The 18269-nt window shown below is 49.0% G+C and overlaps 1 protein-coding gene and 1 non-coding gene across 6 annotated transcripts in view; both read left to right on the top strand.

Annotated features, from left to right (window-relative positions):
• Nucleotides 1-18269, top strand: part of IKZF1 (IKAROS family zinc finger 1) — a 96672-nt gene that overhangs the window by 19180 nt on the left and 59223 nt on the right. For all 5 annotated transcript variants that reach the window (XM_040260233.1, XM_040260235.1, XM_040260231.1 and 2 more), the window contains exon 3: nt 5185-5304. In XM_040260233.1, the coding sequence (XP_040116167.1) occupies nt 5185-5304 (120 nt within the window). The remainder of the gene's footprint in view (nt 1-5184; nt 5305-18269) is intronic.
• Nucleotides 4871-4943, top strand: TRNAW-CCA. Its single transcript has one exon. It is a non-coding gene; the product is annotated as a tRNA-Trp (tRNA).

Genomic DNA, 18269 nt, shown 5'->3' with positions numbered 1-18269 from the left:
CTGCAGCCTACCAGGCTCCTCCACGCATGGGATTTTCCAGGCAAGAGTACTGGAGTGGGGTGCCATTGCTTTCTCCGGATGCCAGACTCTAAATAATCCTAAAATCAACACACAAGGATATGTTTGCTCCTCGTGAGGATTTTGACAAAGTGATGGAAGTTCTTCGTGGACATTTCCAGCAGGGAGAGGATCCCAGGGTTGCTGAGTACAGAGGCTCAAGCCAGTGATTGATGGCTCAGCAGCCACTGCTCAAACATGGGGGCTTTTAGGCAAATCAGATGCACTCTTACAAACTGTCACAGTGGCGGCAAGGCAAGGCTGCGTTCCAGCAGGCACGTGGGTGGCCATCTCACTCACTCTCTTACAGTCCTGACTTTTTACTTGATTCCCTGCCAATGACAGGGCTATGCTTTATTCTCTCATATCTTCACAGGGAGCTCCTACTGATCGACCTGACCCCAGGGTATTTACAATCATGGTCCATACTGTTTCCATTATTCCTTTTTATGCATCGTGTATGAAGCAGTGAAAAGTGCTGAGATGCTGGCATGTAGCTCGGCACAGGGGACCAGACAGACAGAAGTACATCTGGTATCTCAGCAAGTTCTAGTTGGTCTTGTTCCCAATAGACGGAGCGGGCAAATTTGAAGAAAAGTGACTTGGATACATTTTCACATGAGCTGAGCAGAGGGATGACAGCCCTTCACTGGACAAGTCCCAATTCTTTCTGACCCTCCCATGGGTCCTGCATACCTGACTGTCTAGATCGATCCCAGAGTTCTCCAAAGTTATCCTCAGGAAGCCCAGAATTTTAAAAAAAAGAAAAAAAATAATATAGGAATGCAGTCTAGTTTCTCAACCTTTTGCTTCCACCTGTCACCAGGGCAGCTGGTTAATCAGAAAGGTGGACATGCACACCCCCCACTGTGCATGTTTCAGGATCCCATCACTTTGTTAAGCTGGGGTCCCCAGAGTCAGTTCTGTGGGAGCTCCCCCAGGGTCTTCACAGAAGCAAGTGGTCTGGGTCTCTGGCGTTTCAGCCTCCTTACCTTGCAGTGTCCCTACCTTACCTAGGAGACAGGATTCATGTATTAAACTTCTGTGTAAGAACTAGAGATTTTCATCCAAAGTGAAGTCAAACAGAGAAGATAGATATCATATGATATAACTTATATGTATAATCTAAAAAAAATGATACAAATGAACTTATTTACAAAACAGAGTCAGACCCATAGACATAGAAAACAGACCTATGGTTACCAAGTGTTGCTGTTGTTTAGTCACTAAGTTGTGTTCGACTCTTTGCAACCCCATGGAGCCCGCCAGGCTCCTCTGTCCATGAGATTTCCCAGGCAAGAATACTGGAGTGGGTTGCCATTTCCTACTCCAGAGGATCTTCCTGACCCAGGGATCAAACCCGTATCTCTTGCACTGGCAGGCAGATTCTTTACCACTGAACCACCTGGGAAACCCATAGTTACCAACAGGGGGGATAACAGTGGAAACAGTGTCAGACTTTATTTTGGGGGGCTCCAAAATCACTGCAGATGGTGACTGCAGCCATGAAATTAAAAGACGCTTATTCCTTGGAAGAAAAGTTATGACCAACCTAGATAGCATATTCAAAAGCAGAGACATTACTTTGCCAACTAAGGTCCGTCTAGTCAAGGCTATGGTTTTTCCAGTAGTCATGTATGGATGTGAGAGTTGGACTGTGAAGAAGGCTGAGTGCCGAAGAATTGATGCTTTTGAACTGTGGTGTTGGAGAAGACTCTTGAGAGTCCCTTGGACTGCAAGGAGATCCAACCAGTCCATTCTGAAGGAGATCAGCCCTGGGATTTCTTTGGAAGGAATGATACTGAAGCTGAAACTCCAGTACTTTGGCCACCTCATGAGAAGAGTTGACTCACTGGAAAAGACTCTGATGCTGGGAGGGATTGGGGGCAGGAGGAGAAGGGGATGACAGAGGATGAGATGGCTGGATGGCATCACGGACTTGATGGACATGAGTCTGAGTGAACTCCGGGAGATGGTGATGGACAGGGAGGCCTGGCGTGCTGTGATTCATGGGGTCGCAAAGAGTCGGACACAACTGAGCGACTGAACTAAACTGAACTGTGATTAACAGATACATTCTACCTATATAAAATGTATAAACAGAAGGACCCTATTGTACAGCATGGAGAACTATACTCAATACCTTGTAATAACCTATAATGGAAAGGAATCTGTAAAAGAATGTATGTGTGTGTGTATAACTGAATCACTGTGCTATCCATCTGAAACTAATACAATACTATAAATCAACTATATGCCAATATTAAATGTCAACATTATTGAATATTAATATTAAATGTCAATACAATTATTTTAATTATATATTAAATAATTTAATTAATATTAAATGTCAATATAATTTAATATGTCAATATTAAAAAGCAGAGACATTACTTTACCAACAACGTTCCATCTAGTCAAAGCTATGGTTTTTCCAGTAGTCATGTATGCATGTGAGAGTTGGACTATAAAGAAAGCTGAGCGCCAAAGAATTGATGCTTTTTAACTATGGTGTTGGAGAAGACTCTTGAAAGTCCCTTGGACTGCAAGGAGATCTAACCAGTCAATCCTAAAGGAAATCAACCATGAATATTCACTGGAAGGACTGATGCTGAAGCTCTAATACTTTGGCCACCTGATGTGAAGAACCACTCATTGGAAAAGGCCCTGATGCTGGGAAAGATTGAAGGCAGGAGAAGGGGACAACAGAGAATGAGGTGGTTGGATGGCATCACCAACTCAATGTACATGAGTTTGAGTGAACTCTGGGAGTTGGCGATGGACAGGGAGGCCTGGTGTGCTGCAGTCCATGGGGTCGCAAAGAGTCGGACACGACTCAGCGACTGAATTGACAATACGTCAATAATTTTAAAAAGATTATTCTTACCTAAAAAGAAAACAAAAGAGAGTCCCCTGACCGCCTCCCTAAAGTCCTCAAGATTTGAAGATGATTACTTGAGGAAATCGGAAGGAGAAACAGTCATCAGGTGGTTCACAGGCCTCCTGCAGGCTCCTATTCAGAGCTCTTTCCAGTTATCAAGTAGGTGGAGAGCAGCACTGAGCCTCTGGCTGTTGCTCCTTTTAGAGTCGTCTATTTAGGGCAATGAGATTATTACTGATGTCAGGCACATTTAGTGTGACACGAGAACTTTGAGCAGTTTCTCTCTGGCTTTTGGTTTTTCCTTGGGAAATTCTTACCACGCTGTCCCCTCTCTAACTCTCCATCTTGTATTGGCTATCCAAATATATCCAATAATGCTCTTTCTGAAAATATGCCAGTTGAGGTAATTACAGCTAAGCTGGGATATTCAACTGTGATGTCTGTTTGCTAGAGAATGCTATACTCTTCCCCGAAGCTGTGGTGCCTGGCAGTTTCTGTTTTAAATTATTCCCCGAAGAGTCATCTCCTGTGTTGGGAATACTCCCACTGCACCTGCCTGTCCCCTGAAGAGTTGTGTTTATTCAAACACGCAATACAGTTTCCCACTCTGTCTCACTCTGTCTCCCAGACATGCTTTCTTCATCATCAGTACACTTTCCTGCAGGCCTGGGCTTCTGGGTGGGAATATCCTTTGTCTGCGAAGCCAGCTTGCCAGCCCAGCCAGCGGCACACAACCCCAGCCTGGCCCTTTCCCACTAACCTTCTTTGATGCTCCTTCTCTGATGCTCACTGTCTTCCACGGCAGTGCTCATGGGCTATTCTGCAGCTGCTGGGGACCTCATTAGCTCTTTCCCTGCCTGGGTTTATTGTCTCCTGACTCAATTTTAGGTTACATCTATGTTAGAAGATACAGGGGTTTCAAAGAAGAGGAGTTTCTCCCTGTCTTAGCTTCCCAGTGTTGAATTTCTGGGAGTGGGAGTGAGTTTCCCATTTCTGGAGCTTCTGGTGAAACTTACTAGATAGATACAGGCATCCCGTAAAACCCTATCTCACTGGTAAATCCTACTTTGTGAAGCAACTTCTGGAGTTGCGTGGGTTCTATTTTGTTTTCGTATTTTGAAGATAAGAATTCCTAGAAGACTCACTGTGCACTTGGGGTGGAAATTGTGTGAATTCCTTGTCCATCCTTCTTCCAAGTTTCCCGACCCCACTGAGTTAATCAAATTGGGCAGTTGGCTAAATATTCTCTGGCTCTGGAAAGTGAACAGACCCAGAATGTGTCACTGTGAGCAGGATGCCCAGTCTGGTGACCTTAATACAGAGGTGTGGTGAACAGGCTTGTCGGAGGGTAAGGTGGAACAAATGTACAAGTGAAATTTGGCCTGACATGTGAAGAGTCTTAAAAACATGCATGCCTTTTGACCGGGCCATAAAATTCCCCAGGGTTTATACTGTGGTGATTCTTAAGAACATGGGCAAAGGCTGGCTATTAGGAGGTTTACCACTGTGTTGTTTCATTAAAAAAAAAAAAAAAAAAAAAAGATTGAATACAATCTAGGTTCAAAAGCAGAAAATGGATTTAAATAAATCCTACTGTGCCCATGCAATGAAGTGTTATACAGACATCACAGATAAAAGTCATGGAAGCAAGGCTATGCTGCTAAGTTGCTTCAGTCATGTCTGACTCTGTGCGACCTCATAGACGGCAGCCCACCAGGCTCCCCTGTCCCTGGGATTCTCCAGGCAAGAACACTGGAGTGGGTTGCCATTTCCTTCTCCAAGCAAGGCCATGAGAATGTCTAAAAACTAGTTTATTTTGATCGAGAAAATATGTCACGACATATTATCCATAGTATATAAGTGTCTGTGTGTGTATACACACGCACACACACCACACTTTTAATAGCGGTGATCTCTAGGTGATTGAGAGCTTCCCTGGTGGCTCAGCGGTTAAAGCGTCTGCCTCCAATGCTGGAGACCCGGGTTCGATCCCTGGGTCAGGAAGATCCCCTGGAGAAGGAAATGGTAACCCACTCCATATGCATTTTTCACGTCTCCGTTGTCTCGTGTTTTGGTGTGGCAATGATATTCTTTTATAAACAGGAAAGCAGGTTCCAATCCCCAGAGAGAAGCATGAACTCAGTCCATAACTCAAACCCAAACCATGCTGCTGGCGGGTTGCAGTGACCGCCACCCTCAGGGGTGACCACGTACCCAGAAACTCCAGCTTTTGCTTATGTCCTCAGGGAAGGAGAGCCCACCGGTGAGTGACACCCCAGATGACAGCGATGAACCCATGCCTGTCCCTGAAGACCTCTCTACCACGTCTGGAGGCCAGCAGAGCTCCAAGAGTGAGCGCGGACTGGGTAAGTGGGCCGCCCACCTCTCACTCCCAGGCCATCACGAGCTCGAGGCCAGCACCCTTGTCTCTCTGCACTCTTCCAAAGACCACGATGAGCATGTGTGAGTCCTGTCATCTGTGGTTTCCCCTCGGCCGCCATGTGAAGGGTCCCCTATCCTCAGAGCACTGTAACGGATTGTACTCACAGATGGGAAATTTATCCACTTCATGTGTTATGGCAGTAGGGCCATTTATTTTCATAGCTTTGATGTAGAAGGAGCGGAACCTGGCCCTTCTGTGTTATCCCTCTCAGACATTCACATACCTTTTCCACAGAAGAATGGGTGTGGAGGTATTTGCAGTCTCTCCCCTGGTGAGCCTGCCCAGGCTATGGAGTCCATGGTGAGAAGTCCGAATCCACCCTCTCTAGGAAAACGGAGACCCAGAGAAGTTCAGGGCATTAGCCAGGGCCACAGAGCAGAGTCAGAAGCAGACACCATTTCTGACAAAAGACTGGTGTTTATTCCAGTATACCCTATTCTCATCAGCTAATGAGTCAGCAGTTCCTTGGAATACCTATTTTCTTTTGCATTTTATAAAGAAAAAACTGGAGTTGGGAGCCCCTTATTTGCAGCAAAGAGTGTCATGAGCGGCGCATAAGTGGCAATGAGATGGGACAGGCGGGAGAGATTTCACGGGATCAGCGTGTAAGACCCACAGCCGAGGAGGGACTTGGCTAAAGTTCTGAAACTCACAAGTCCTGTAGGACATCCTGATGTGACAACAGAGAAATGTATTTTGTATGTTTTCATGTGCCTTGGAAACCAGATAGACTGGGTATTTTTTTTTAAACTTAGCTATATAGTTAGCTGAACAAACGGGGATAGTGGCTAAAGTCTTCTGACGTAGATGAACCAAGAAAACAAGGACATTTCTGAATTCCTTTTCCCTGTTAGATAGTGGCTACTGCATGTGGGCAAGTAGATGAAGAGTGTGCCCTCTTTCTACACACATCCTCTCGGGGTTTCCCAAAGCTAGGACACAGATGATCATGCCTTATTGTAATTGATGTGTTTGTGTGTTAAGGTTGTCTTTTGTTTATTGCAAGAGATACTGGTTTGTCATTCACTTGTACTGCTGCAGTTTTCTTTCAAGACACATTTACATAAATTAAGAGATCAAATTTAAATAAAAACATTAGGATGGTGAGAGTATGTACACATGATAAAGACTTAGAAATCCTCAGGGACTGAAATGCAGAAGAAATTATGTGGATAGGTAGAGGTTAAACATTTAAATGAGCGGAGAGTGCAGACACCAGGGTTAGGACTCTGGGGTCACTATGGAGAAACTGGGGAGACCCCCCCCACTCCCCAAAATCCCTGCAGCTGACAGCCAAGGTCACCTGGGGCATCCAGTAGAGAACTGAAAGTCGGGCTGGTTCCTGGAGAGTGAAGAAAAGTTCTCCTGGTGCAGGCAAGCAAGCTTTTGTTATAAGTGCCCTCATAGCCTCTCTCTCTCATACCTCCTCTCCTAACTCACATACCTCCTCTCTAAACTTCAGGTGGTGGGAGCTCTGCGCTGGTAGGAGGTCACTGAGCCCCTGGCTCCCAGGCTGCGTTCTCTGGGTGAGACCTGGTCTGGGTCCTAAAGGAGGCCCTGCAGGTGTGGCTGGTGGAGCCGGGGTGAGGTGGGGTGAGGTGGGGTGAGGTGAGGGGCAGGGGGGGGGGCGGGGCGGCCTGAGATCCACCACCATGGGACACAACCTCACTCCTTTCCGCATCCGATTTCTAAACACTGAATTTTAGAGTTGTAAAACTTCAGACATCTGAGAGCCATTTTTCCTTGGCTTGTGAATGGCAGCTGCCATGGGGACAGGCAGGGAAAGTGGCTGGCAGTAGGGGAGGGCACAGAGGAGTGATGGGTCACTTCCGGGAAAGCAGGAAGGACAGAAGCACAGATGGGGGCCGGGGGGGAGCGGGGAGGTCTGTGGAGGGAGAACCCCGAGACCAGGGAGCACAGAAAAGCACCAAGGAAATGGGCTCCCCTTCACACTGGGCGCTGAGCTTCAGGCACTCTGCCTCTGGTTTTGAAGGGAGTCAGCCAGCTCAGGTGCACAGTGAAGGCTCCCTGGGCAGCACTGAGAGCAGGAAGTACGTTATGTTGATAAAATTGCGCAGATGGTGGTTTAGTCGTTCAGTCGTGTCCGAATCTTGCCATCCCATGGACTATAGCCCGCCAGGCTCCTCTGTCCAGGGGATTCTCCAGGCAGGAATACTGGAGTGGGTTGCCATTTCCTTCTCCAGGGGATCTTCCTGACCCAGGGTTTGAACCCAGGTCTCCTGCATTGCAGGCAGGTTGTTTACCACCAATCTTTAGCCACCAGGGAAGCCCTTGATAGCATTAGGACTTTAAAAGATGAAGGGATTAGTAGCTGAAAGGAAATGCATATTTCATCAGCACACTGGGAAGAAGGCAAAGAACCCCGGGCCTGGGACCCACAACAGGAAGCAGGGGCCCTCCCTAAGCGGGCCCCTCCCTGCCAGGGCTCCTCCCTGCACGGCAGCGGGAGCAGCCTAGCGCGGAGAAAAGGGCCTCGGAAGGCGCGCCTGGGCTGAAGAGGGCAGGGCTGGGTGGAGGCTGGCCCTGGAGACCCTGCACCTGGGCGAGGAAGGGTGGAGTCGGGCCCCTCCCTGCCAGGTTCTTACCTCCCTCATTTCAAACTGGCCAGAGCATTGGAACTCAGCTGGGCTCACAGGATACTCTCCAAGGTTAACGGAAAACAAGCACACAGGCTTTGCTGAAGACAGCAACAAAGACAAGTAAAAATACAGTAAGAGGCAGAAGAAGGTCTCTTAAAGGTTTTTAAAGGAGTCTGTTGTAGCTTCCCTGGAGAGAAGGATCCAGGAGATGGTGATGGACAGGGAGGCCTGGCGTGCTGCAATTCATAGGGTCGCAAAGAGTCGGACACGACTGAGCGACTGAACTGAACTGAACTGAACTGGAGAGAAGGAAAGAGAATGAATAGAAGAAGAATTTATTAATTAAAAAAAAAAAAAGATCCAGAGAATAGGCAAGCTGAAAACAGAGCCAAGAAGATGGGGAGGAATCCGTTAGGCGAGGGCAAGACCAAGAGAAAGACTGAGGAGCCGGCCACTCCTAGACCCAAGATCAAGTTGGGGTGCTGGTTCCTCCAGTGGGAGCATTGAGGAGAATTGGTGAGAGGGTAAAAGATGGTAAAATATGTGAAAGTCTTTGGTGATAATAGACCACCGGGTATCTGTTTTAGAAAAAAAAAAAAAAAAAGATGCTTTTGAAAAACTCAGAGCCCCTCACTCCCAGTCCTAGACAAGTCTGACCTCAACCAGGAGAACAGACAAGAGTAATGAACAAGTTGTTGGGAAAGAGTAGAAACCGTACCCTTAAGATGCGGAGAAGTGTCTCACTGGTGGAGGGTCGTTCTCAGAAATAAGAGTAATGGCTTTGTACTGCAAGACTTCCATCAGTGCTGAGGGCGTGCCAAGGTGAGCCTCCTGAATTTAAAAAAAAATATGTATATATATATGGGAAACAGATGTCAAGGGAATAACCTTGTCAGGACAAGGGGGTCACCCTCATTTGGCTCCTTTTTCTTCTGGGTCTGAACAGGAGGAAGCGAGGATCTAAAGTACAACGTGAAGGATTTAAGTTAGACACAGGAGAGAACTTCCTGGCCCTGAGGGATTTAGTATTTAGTCATCAGGACAGTCTACTCAATCAGATGCTAGCTTGTTCTTCTGAAGTGGTCTCTTTAATAATGAGAGAAATCTCACCTCTCTGAAGTGGTTGTGTATGAAACTGCTAGAAAGGAGGATGTACCCAGTGACCTCCTACGGCAGCCCCCAAATTTACCCGCTCATCCATGGCAGGCGCCCTCGAGAAGTGGAATATGGGTCAAGAGTCTTCCGACAGCTGTTGACCAGGGGCGACTACAAGTGTCTCGCATAGAAATGATGCCTAGACTGGCGTCTCACAGAGCAGATACGTGCTGTAGGTAAAGGAATGAAAAATTTCTTTTCTTCCTTTATTCGATAATCCATAGTCTCTTTCTTCCTTCGAGCATGGATTTTTGCCCATCACTGTTTTGTTCTCCTTTTGCTTGTGTGGGAGCTTCCCTGGTGGCTCAGTTGGTCGAGAATCTGCCTGCCATGCAAGAGACCTGGATTCGATCCCCTGGAGAAGGGAAAGACTACCCACTCCAGTATTCTGGCCTGGAGAACTCCATGGACTGTATAGTCCATGGGGTTGCAAAGAGTCAGACACGACTGAACGACTTTGACTTTGCTTGTGTGAGTGGCCTTGTCCTAAAATTGGGCAGGGCTCCTCTAGCTCTCTGATGCAGTCAGTGAGCACACAGTCCTGGAATGGAGGCGGGCTGCAGGCTGGCTGATCCCAGCAGAAAATCAGGCTGTGAATAAGGTGAATCAGGTTGTGAATAAGGTGGGGGGTAGGAGCCCTCACCCCCTTTGACTGTAGATGGTGGGCAGGGAGAGGGGAGGCTTACCTGGCTGGAGCAGGGAGACAGGGAGAGGCCAGGGGTAGAGAAGAGAGGTTCACGGCCGGAAAACCAAATGACACCCTGAAAGAGATGCTTGGCAAGTTTAGGATTTAGAATGGAATCGCAGGGGAAACCCAGGGGCAGAAGCACAGCAATGCCCCGGGACTAAGAAGGAGAGATGACTGACAGGAGCCAGAGGTGGTGGTTGGATTAGCAGAGGGCCAAAGACTTGCGGTTGAGGAAGGCTTTCCAAAAGGCTCGGCTCTATGGACAGACGGTCAGGATGACCCTGTGCAGCAGTCATTCTAATGCTGAGAGAGACGTGAGGGGTGGATGCCACTAAATATGGGGCACTCATGTGTGTTGGTACAAGTCCCTCCATGTTCTAGAATGTTCTTCCTTTGCCTCTGCTCACTTTCATGACCTCATCTCCAAAGAGGGAGGGGGGTGACAGCCAGCATTTCCTGGTGGTTTATCGTAGGCCCCGATTCCTGCAAGTCGCAACCTCCAGCGTGGGGTTTAGAGCATTCTTGAAGCTGAATTCTCATACCTCGAGTCCTTTGCTTGGAAGGCTTTGACCACGATTTGATTTACCCTGGTGGAAATAGAAAAGGGAAAACAAGTAGGAAAAAATCTGAATTTCTTCCCTGTGGCATCCAGGAAAATGATTAAGTGTGTCTACACATAAATTTTTTTTTTTTTTGGTCCATTCACTCAAAATAAGCATTCCTTCACTCCATCGTGAGTTGCAGGACTGGAGTGTAAATTGTAACAGGATTTATATGTTTTTCCCTGGTGATTCTGTCACCAGATCTCTCTTTAGTTCTAGGCAGGACACCAAGCCAGTCCGGAGAGGAAGAGTGGATGAGGATGGGTGGAGGGCATTAATGCTTCCCTGCAGCCTGGGAGTGAGAGATGCTGGAGAGACCTTTTCACGATGGAAAACCATGGGGCTTGAGTCTAATTGGAGCTGGGGCACTGGCGTCTGAGTACGGATGCTGCAGCCGCTTATCTAATCAGCAGTTAGAGGAAGTCGTTTTTATCTGTGCAATGCATCTCCTCTGAACCGAGAAACCCTGCTTGAGCTCAGGAGAATTATTATCTGGCAGCATCTGAGCAGTGGCTGCAGCTGAGCTCAGGCTCACTCTGATGGGATGTGCGCTGTGAGAATCTCACAGAGAAAACCACCCAGGCCCGAGCTCTGTCCAGGGTCCGGGCGTCTCAGTTTTCAGTCTTCTGAGGAACAGCTCAAAGTGTGTCATTTACATTCGTGTTCGCCTCTCTGTTGCAGTTAGTCCTTTTCATAGTTGACACACTGCTCAGTGCTTTGGGAGCCAAACCCAGGGGAGACCATAATCCTCATTTTCCTCAGTTTCCCAAAACATGAGACATGGCATCAGAGAAAAATCATTTTTCCTACTCTCAAAGTCTTCTAAGTTTTGAAAAGAGGGGCTCTTATGATGTAACAATTTCGTGGCTGCCCATTTAAAACTAAATGTTAAGTTTTTTCTGACCTCAGTTTTGTAGGTCGGTGCCAAACATTTGGAAATCATGGTCTTTGCAGACCATTAAGACACATTGGTACATTAAACTAAACTGGAGACCCTGCTGTGTGGGATACCATCCTGTCCTGGGTTTTGGTATAGAAGGTGGGGCCAGATGGCAGAAGCTTAGGAATCTTCTTGGGGGAAAACTGAAACTGGAGTGTGTTGCGTTAATGCCTGTAGTGTGTGTGTGTGTGTGTGTGTGTGTCCTGAGTGGCAGTTGACAGACCCCACAGTTGGTCACTCTGGGGAGCGTCTCTCTGCTGGGACCCGGCTGCAGGGACTCCGTCCCTGGCTCTGCTGCCCCCTTACCTTCTGGCCCTGGCAGGTGGCTTCCCTGTCGGGGAAGGACATCAGCTTGCCCGTCGCTGTCCCATAGGGCGAGCGCTGCAGGGTGAGGCAGGCTGCGAGGTGGAGGGCGTCCGTGCGGCTGCTGTGGGTGGCACCATCATTTGCATCAGGCGAGTTCCCTGGGAGACACCCTGGGGATCTGGAGATGGGCTGGCCAGGTGCTGGTGTCACCTCCTGGCTGGTGACTTCAGGGAGAAGCACCGAGGTAGTGACCTCACAGACGCCTGAAATTCCCAAGAAAGAAGGCAAACGCAGGGGGCAGCACACGATCAGCGTGGCAAGACAGCAGAGTGTCAGGGAGAGACTGGGATGCAAGGGAAGGCCTGGCTGGAGGACGGAGGGGTCGTGAAGCCCCCACCGAAGTGAGGGCGGGCCCGCCAGAAGGTCGGGGATGAGGGGTCACACACTGCCCTGTTCTGTCCTGTGAGGGCCGCTGTGTCCTTGCCTGCTTGTCCTTGGAGGTCAGTGACCATCGGGCTGGAGTTGTCAAGGCGTGTGCGGCCCCACGCAGACCCTGCTGGAGGCCAGGCTGCCCTGGGCCCTGCCCTGCAGGCACCTCCCCCATAGAGGTCACTGTAGGGTTCGGGACCATACCGTGTAGGTTGACTTTGTGCTTTGTTTGGACTTGAGTTTCTTAACTCTCAGGAAATGAAGAAATTCCATTCAAAAGGAGTAATTGACCGAGTCCTTCTCCCTGGCAGGCGGATGCAGCCGCTGCCTTGAAGAGCTGAGCGGTTAAAGCTTGCAGCCCAGTGACCATAAGGCACTGCATAGTACATGCATGGGACTTCAGGGTTCCTCCATAGAAAGTACAAAGGCTGGTTCCCAGCTGGGCTGTGGGGGGCTGATGGGGAGACTCAGGGAGCTGAAGGTCTCACAGGGGTGAGGAGGTGAGTCACCTTTGACCTTAGGAAATGGTGGTAGGTGGGCGAAGCGGTGGGCACAGTCCCAGCAAGGCCCCTGGGTTCTGGGAGAGGGCTGTGGGCTTCAGAGAGACCCTGCAGTGTTTCCTCCAAACTTGAGGGCTGGAGTGACCATCGGGGAGAGCACACAGCATGTGTCCACGTGGCGTGGGCATGTGAGGGAAGTGGCTAGGGCTGCCCCATGGCAGTCAGGGTGGCAGCGATTCTCTTGGAACAGCGTGGGAAATGGGCACAGAGTTGGGAGTTGGGGTGGACTTGAAGTTCATTGACAGTTTCTGGCCAGTCCAGCTGTGCTGAGGGGTGCTGCACTCTGGGGCCTTGGGAGTAAATACGTAAGACTGTCTGAGAGAGAGAGCAAGGGAGGAGGCAAAGACTGTGCCGTTTGATTCAGATGAAATTTCTGGGAATAAGTGTGGCATGGAAGTCTCCGGGAGGGAGGAAGACTTTAAGGAAGATGGGGAGAGGTAGCCCTAGTGATAAAGAACCAGCCTGCCAGTGCAGGAGACCCGGGTTCAATCCCTGGGTTGGGAAAAACCCCTGGAGAAGGAAATGGCCACCCACTCTGGCATTCTTGCCCGGGAAATCCCATGGACACAGGAGCCTGGTGGGCTACAGTCCATGGGGTCACAAAGAGCTAGACACAGCTGACCGAGTGAGCAAGCATGCACGGGAGAGTGGAAGAAGGGCTGGGAAGGGGCTTCGGGAGGATGGAGCCTCCCCAAGGCAGCTGGGCAGGGGTGGAGACCCAGGTCAGAATGTGGGGGGGCGGGAGGGGCCAAGGGCTCGGGCAGCCCTGCGGATGTAAGAATACCAGGAGGAGAGCAGGCAGCAGCCCTGGAGGACGCTCAGGTGACCTGTGTGAGACAAGGGGCAGTTAAGTCTGTTAGAAGGTGGGTAGGATGGAGCCAGAGGAGAGAAAGAACTAGAATGTCACCGCCCAAGTGGTGTCCCCAGGGAGGGAGGACCAGACATGCAGGAGCTGGCCTGAGGGCTCTGCCTCAGCCTGCCCACACCCCGGGGACCCTGAGACTGTCCCTCCTGGATTCAGTCTCCATTTGGGAGCCCCACATAAGAGGGGCTGTCCCTGACCTCCCACTCCTCACCTGGCCCCGCTTACAGGGAAAGCGTGCCTCTGGGGTCTGTTCATTGCCTCCTCGGCACCCAGTAGGTGTCTGAGACGTGTGGACCGAAGGAATGGGATGGTGGCCCAGCTTTCTCAGGGGGAGGGCAAGCAGGACAGTAGAGAGAGCTCTTAAATTAAGGTTGAGGGAGAGGAATGTAAGGCTGTATCTGAATTTAAGGTTTGTCCCGTGGATTATTTTAGGCCCTTTTTCTCAAGAGGGGCCATTGGTATTTGGGGCCCAGAGGCTTTTCCAGGCTGAGACTACCCCCAGGGGCTACTGAGCCAGTTTTATGACACCCCAACTCATCACGCTGCCCTACATCTTCAAGTTTCTCAGCTGAGAACAATTTGTTCCTGAGAACACAGTCATCCTCACGTGGCTCCATGTGTCCATTCGCACGAACTTCACAGTGTTTTGTGGCTGATTGTTTAAGATATTTTTAATAGAGTCAGTGGGGGCTTTCCAGGTGGATCGGTGGTAAAGAATCCACCAGCCAGTGCAGGAGGCACAAGAGACTTGGGTTCAATCCCTGGGTTGGGAAGATCCCTTGGAATAGAAAATAGCAACCCACTCCAGGATCCTTGCCTGGAAAATTCCACAGACAGAGGAGCCTGGTGGGCTACAGTCCACGGGATTGCAGAGAGTCAAACATGACCAAGCACACACACACACAATGGAGTCAATACTGTTCCAACACTCACAGTAGTCTTTTTCAAAAAGGGAATAGCGTGTAGAAAAACGGGGCCCCGGAGAGGCTGGAACAGCCGAGCCTGGCATTTCCAACCACACTTCTAGCTTTCATTTTGTGTCTCCAGAGGAGCAGGTGAACTCAGCAAAGCTGGTAATTTTTACAAAGAGAAAGCGGTGATCATCTTATCTCCATCTCTTCTGACAACCTAAATTCAGGATCACATTGTACCTAGTTGGTTTACCAAGGGAAGCAACAACAGATTCTTATCTGCGGGAGTAGAAAGATCAACAGTTCTAGGGTTTCTGGTCCCAGTTTTATTCTCTGCTTTGTTCCATCTGTGCTGAAAGCATAGTTAGCTCTGGGTGTAAAGCAACCAACCGACATTTCGTTAACTTTCCTTCTACATGGGGTTTCAGAAAGAAATGGAAAAAAAAAAAAAAAACTTTTGAGCTGTGGTTGCCAGTTGCCACCTGTCCTGTCTGGTTAGGACATTTCTGATTTGGGAAGTGTAAATATAACCCAGAAAAAAAAAAAAAAAAAGCTTCCCCTCCTTTTATGCAAAAGTAGAAAGGCTTAAGCACAGTGAGCCCTAACCATTGCCCTGTGAAGTTTCCACAGCACCAGGTTGATGAGATGAGAACACTTGCTCGGTGGAGCCAGGCCCCAGGAAGCTGCCTTCCTGGCTCCTACAGCCTGGGGCGGGGTTGAAGCCGAGCCACTGTAGCCTCCAGATAAGCCCAGCGCCCTGCAAGGTCTTAGCAGGAACTACAGTTCACACGTTACTGCAGAGCCAGCTGCTAAGAATTTTAAGCCCTTCGCCTCCTAGGACTGGGGGTGAACAGGAGCTTACAGGCAGCTCGGAGACTGTGTTCAGGTTCTCAAGCTGCAGCCAAAACTGCCAGGAATGGGGGAACAGGAGCTCACAGGCAGCTCGGAGACTGTGTTCAGGTTCTCAGGCTGGAGCCAGAACTGCCAAGACTGGGGGAACAGGAGCTCACAGGCAGCTCGGAGACTGTGTTCAGGTTCTCAGGCTGGAGCCAGAACTGCCAAGACTGGGGGAACAGGAGCTCACAGGCAGCTCGGAGACTGTGTTCAGGTTCTCAGGCTGGAACCTGAGAGCTGTGCTTTTGTTATCTGTTGGTAGCTGAAGGCCTACTGTGGTTGGAAGATTTACACTCGAGAAATGGGCAAACACTACAAATTAGGAGTTTGGGTTTTGTTTCTTCCTGAGAGCTGGTTTACCTGTACACAGGGGCTAATCTGTGGTTGTAATGTCTTGACAGCACCAGTGGAAAGCAGGAATTTTCTTGCTGATGGGGGTATGGATGTGTCTGTTTTTATACGGGGTGTTAGGGAAGACCCAGCCTGTCAGGGAGACCGGGGTCAGTGAGGGGTACATGCAGCTTGTCCAACATGACTTGATTCCAAGTGACGCTTTGCTGTTGGTATCACACACTAGAAATGTCACCGCAACTCGATTCTCTGTATTAACAAGCAGAATGCTGCCTTAGCGATTTAGTTTTGTTGCTGCGGGGAGTGTGATTAGAAAGGATTCTGTATCTTATTTATGACAGAGCATTACTATTATTATTATTATTATTGCCATTATTTTGGTTTGAAGAACTGTAAACGCAACAGGAGACTTGTCTGCACCCCATCGATTGGTCACTAAATTACGGTGACTTTTGCAGGAAAGCATTGGCCTCACGCTTTCCCACAAAACACACGGGACTCCATCGTCTCTGAAAGAGTTTTGTATTGAGCTCCTTGGATGAAAGACAACTCTGAGATGTGGGCACAGATGTGGCAGGAGACCTCGTCAGTGGTCCCTAAGTTGTGGCTTCTTTGGGACATTTCCTGAGCAAGGGCCCGGTAGTGTGAGTGGCCCAGGGAGCAATCAGAAAGCTGATCACAGCTGGAAGACCAGAGAGGCACTCTCCAGCATCCGTGCCCCGAAGCACCTGACCTAGACAGCAGCTAGATTAATGCAAGAATCTTGGTGGCTTAGTGGTAAAGAATCTGCCTGCCAGTGCAGGAGATACGGGTTCAATTCCTGGGTTGCAAAGATTCCCTGGAGGAGGAAATGACAACCCACTCCAGAATTCTTGCCTGGGAAATCACATCGAGAGAGGAGCCTGGCGGGCTAGAGTCCATGGGGTCGCAAAGAGTCAGACACCACGGAGCGACTCAACAGCAGCAACTTGGTGTCCTCCGTTCAGGAGTGAGTTTAGCAGCAGGGATCTTTGGGCAGGTCCAGGGTGTGTCTCTGCGAGGCCGCCTGCCAGGAGAGAACTTCCCCTGCAGGGGATGTGGCTGCAGGCTGCTGATTTCCACTGAAATCACCAGGGCCTGAATCCGGTGAAGCCCTGAACGTCCGGTGCCCTCCCCGCGGGGCGGGGTGCGATGGACGGAGGCCTGCAGCCCACGGCCGCGCTGCGCTGACAGAGCTCCTGGGGCATGCGGCCACGCTCCTTTTCAGAGTGAAGGACTGCCACACTAGAGATGAAACCCTGCTGAAATGAGAAAAGGACTTTTATGACAGCCTTGCAGGCAGCTCTATGATTATTTTTATTATTATTCTTGGAATCCAGCAGCAATTTCCTGCCTTCTTAATATCTCTAAGTCTCTCCAGTTAAACACAGTAACAGTAAAAATATGACTTCGCCAATACCCCCCCAGCACTTCTGATGTCCTTTTTCTCCCCATCATGTGAAATGATGACGATTAACCATTGTCCGGTATAGAGAGCACTTTGGTAACTTTAGCATTACGGTTCAAGCGGTCTTTGGCAAAATTCATGTTTAGTTGACAACGCTGTGGTTTTAAGTGAAGTGGTTTTCATTCTGAGATGAGAACAGAGTGAGTTTGTTACGCTCAGCACTGCACTTACAGTTTTAAAAAGGACTATTACTACAAATATGTGGACTCAGGGCTGATTTTTATACCTGAAGCTGGAGCTGCTGGTGTTAACAGTTCTGTTAAGTGTTTGCATTTGTTCATTTGTGTGGCTTTCCCATTTCAGTAACTTTTTTTTTTTTTGTAATTACTGATAGAGTGTCTCCTAACAACACATCCTTAAAAGCAGCCTGCCCTGTGCATGGACACACACGCACACTCTCTGCAGTATGTGAGAGAGTGTCCTCCCAGGCAGCTGGGCTCCAAGCCTCCTGAGACACAGTGACCTTGAACAGTCCTTGGGTGGGGAAAGGTTTCATGGATGAATGACAGCCAGCATTTCTGGAACATAGTTGTGAAATCTGGGAATCCCCTACTCTAGAGTCCATGGAATATAATGAGACACATGTAGGTAATTCTCAATTTTCTAGGAGTCACATTAAAAAAGAAAAATGGTACAGGTGGAACACATTTTCATATATTTTATTTAACCAAGTGTGCCCCAAATTTTGTTGTTTAAACATTCACTTAATATAGACAATCAGTGACTATTTTACCCTTTTTTTTGTACTGAGTGTTTGAACCCCTGTATGTATTTGAGGCTAACAGCACATCTCAGTTTGAATCACCCACATTTCAAGGCTCAGAAGCCTCCTGTGTCTAGGGGCTACCTGGTGGTTCAGACGGTAAAGAATCTGCCTGCAATGCAGGAGACCCGGGTTCAATCCCTGGGTCAGGGAGCTCCCACTCCAGTTTTCTTGCCTAGAGAATCCCATGGATGGAGGAGTAGCCTGGTGGGTTACAATCCATGGGGTCACGAAGAGTTGGACACGACTGATTGACTTTCACTTTCACATACTTTTCAGAAGTGTGTCATTATATCATAGCAAATGTTTTAAAACTAATTCTTGCAGAAATGAAGCCC

This window comes from Oryx dammah, unplaced genomic scaffold (genome assembly GCF_014754425.2).
Source record: "Oryx dammah isolate SB20612 unplaced genomic scaffold, SCBI_Odam_1.1 HiC_scaffold_18, whole genome shotgun sequence".
NCBI lineage: Eukaryota > Metazoa > Chordata > Mammalia > Artiodactyla > Bovidae > Oryx > Oryx dammah.
This window is presented reverse-complemented; position numbering and strand designations above follow the sequence as displayed.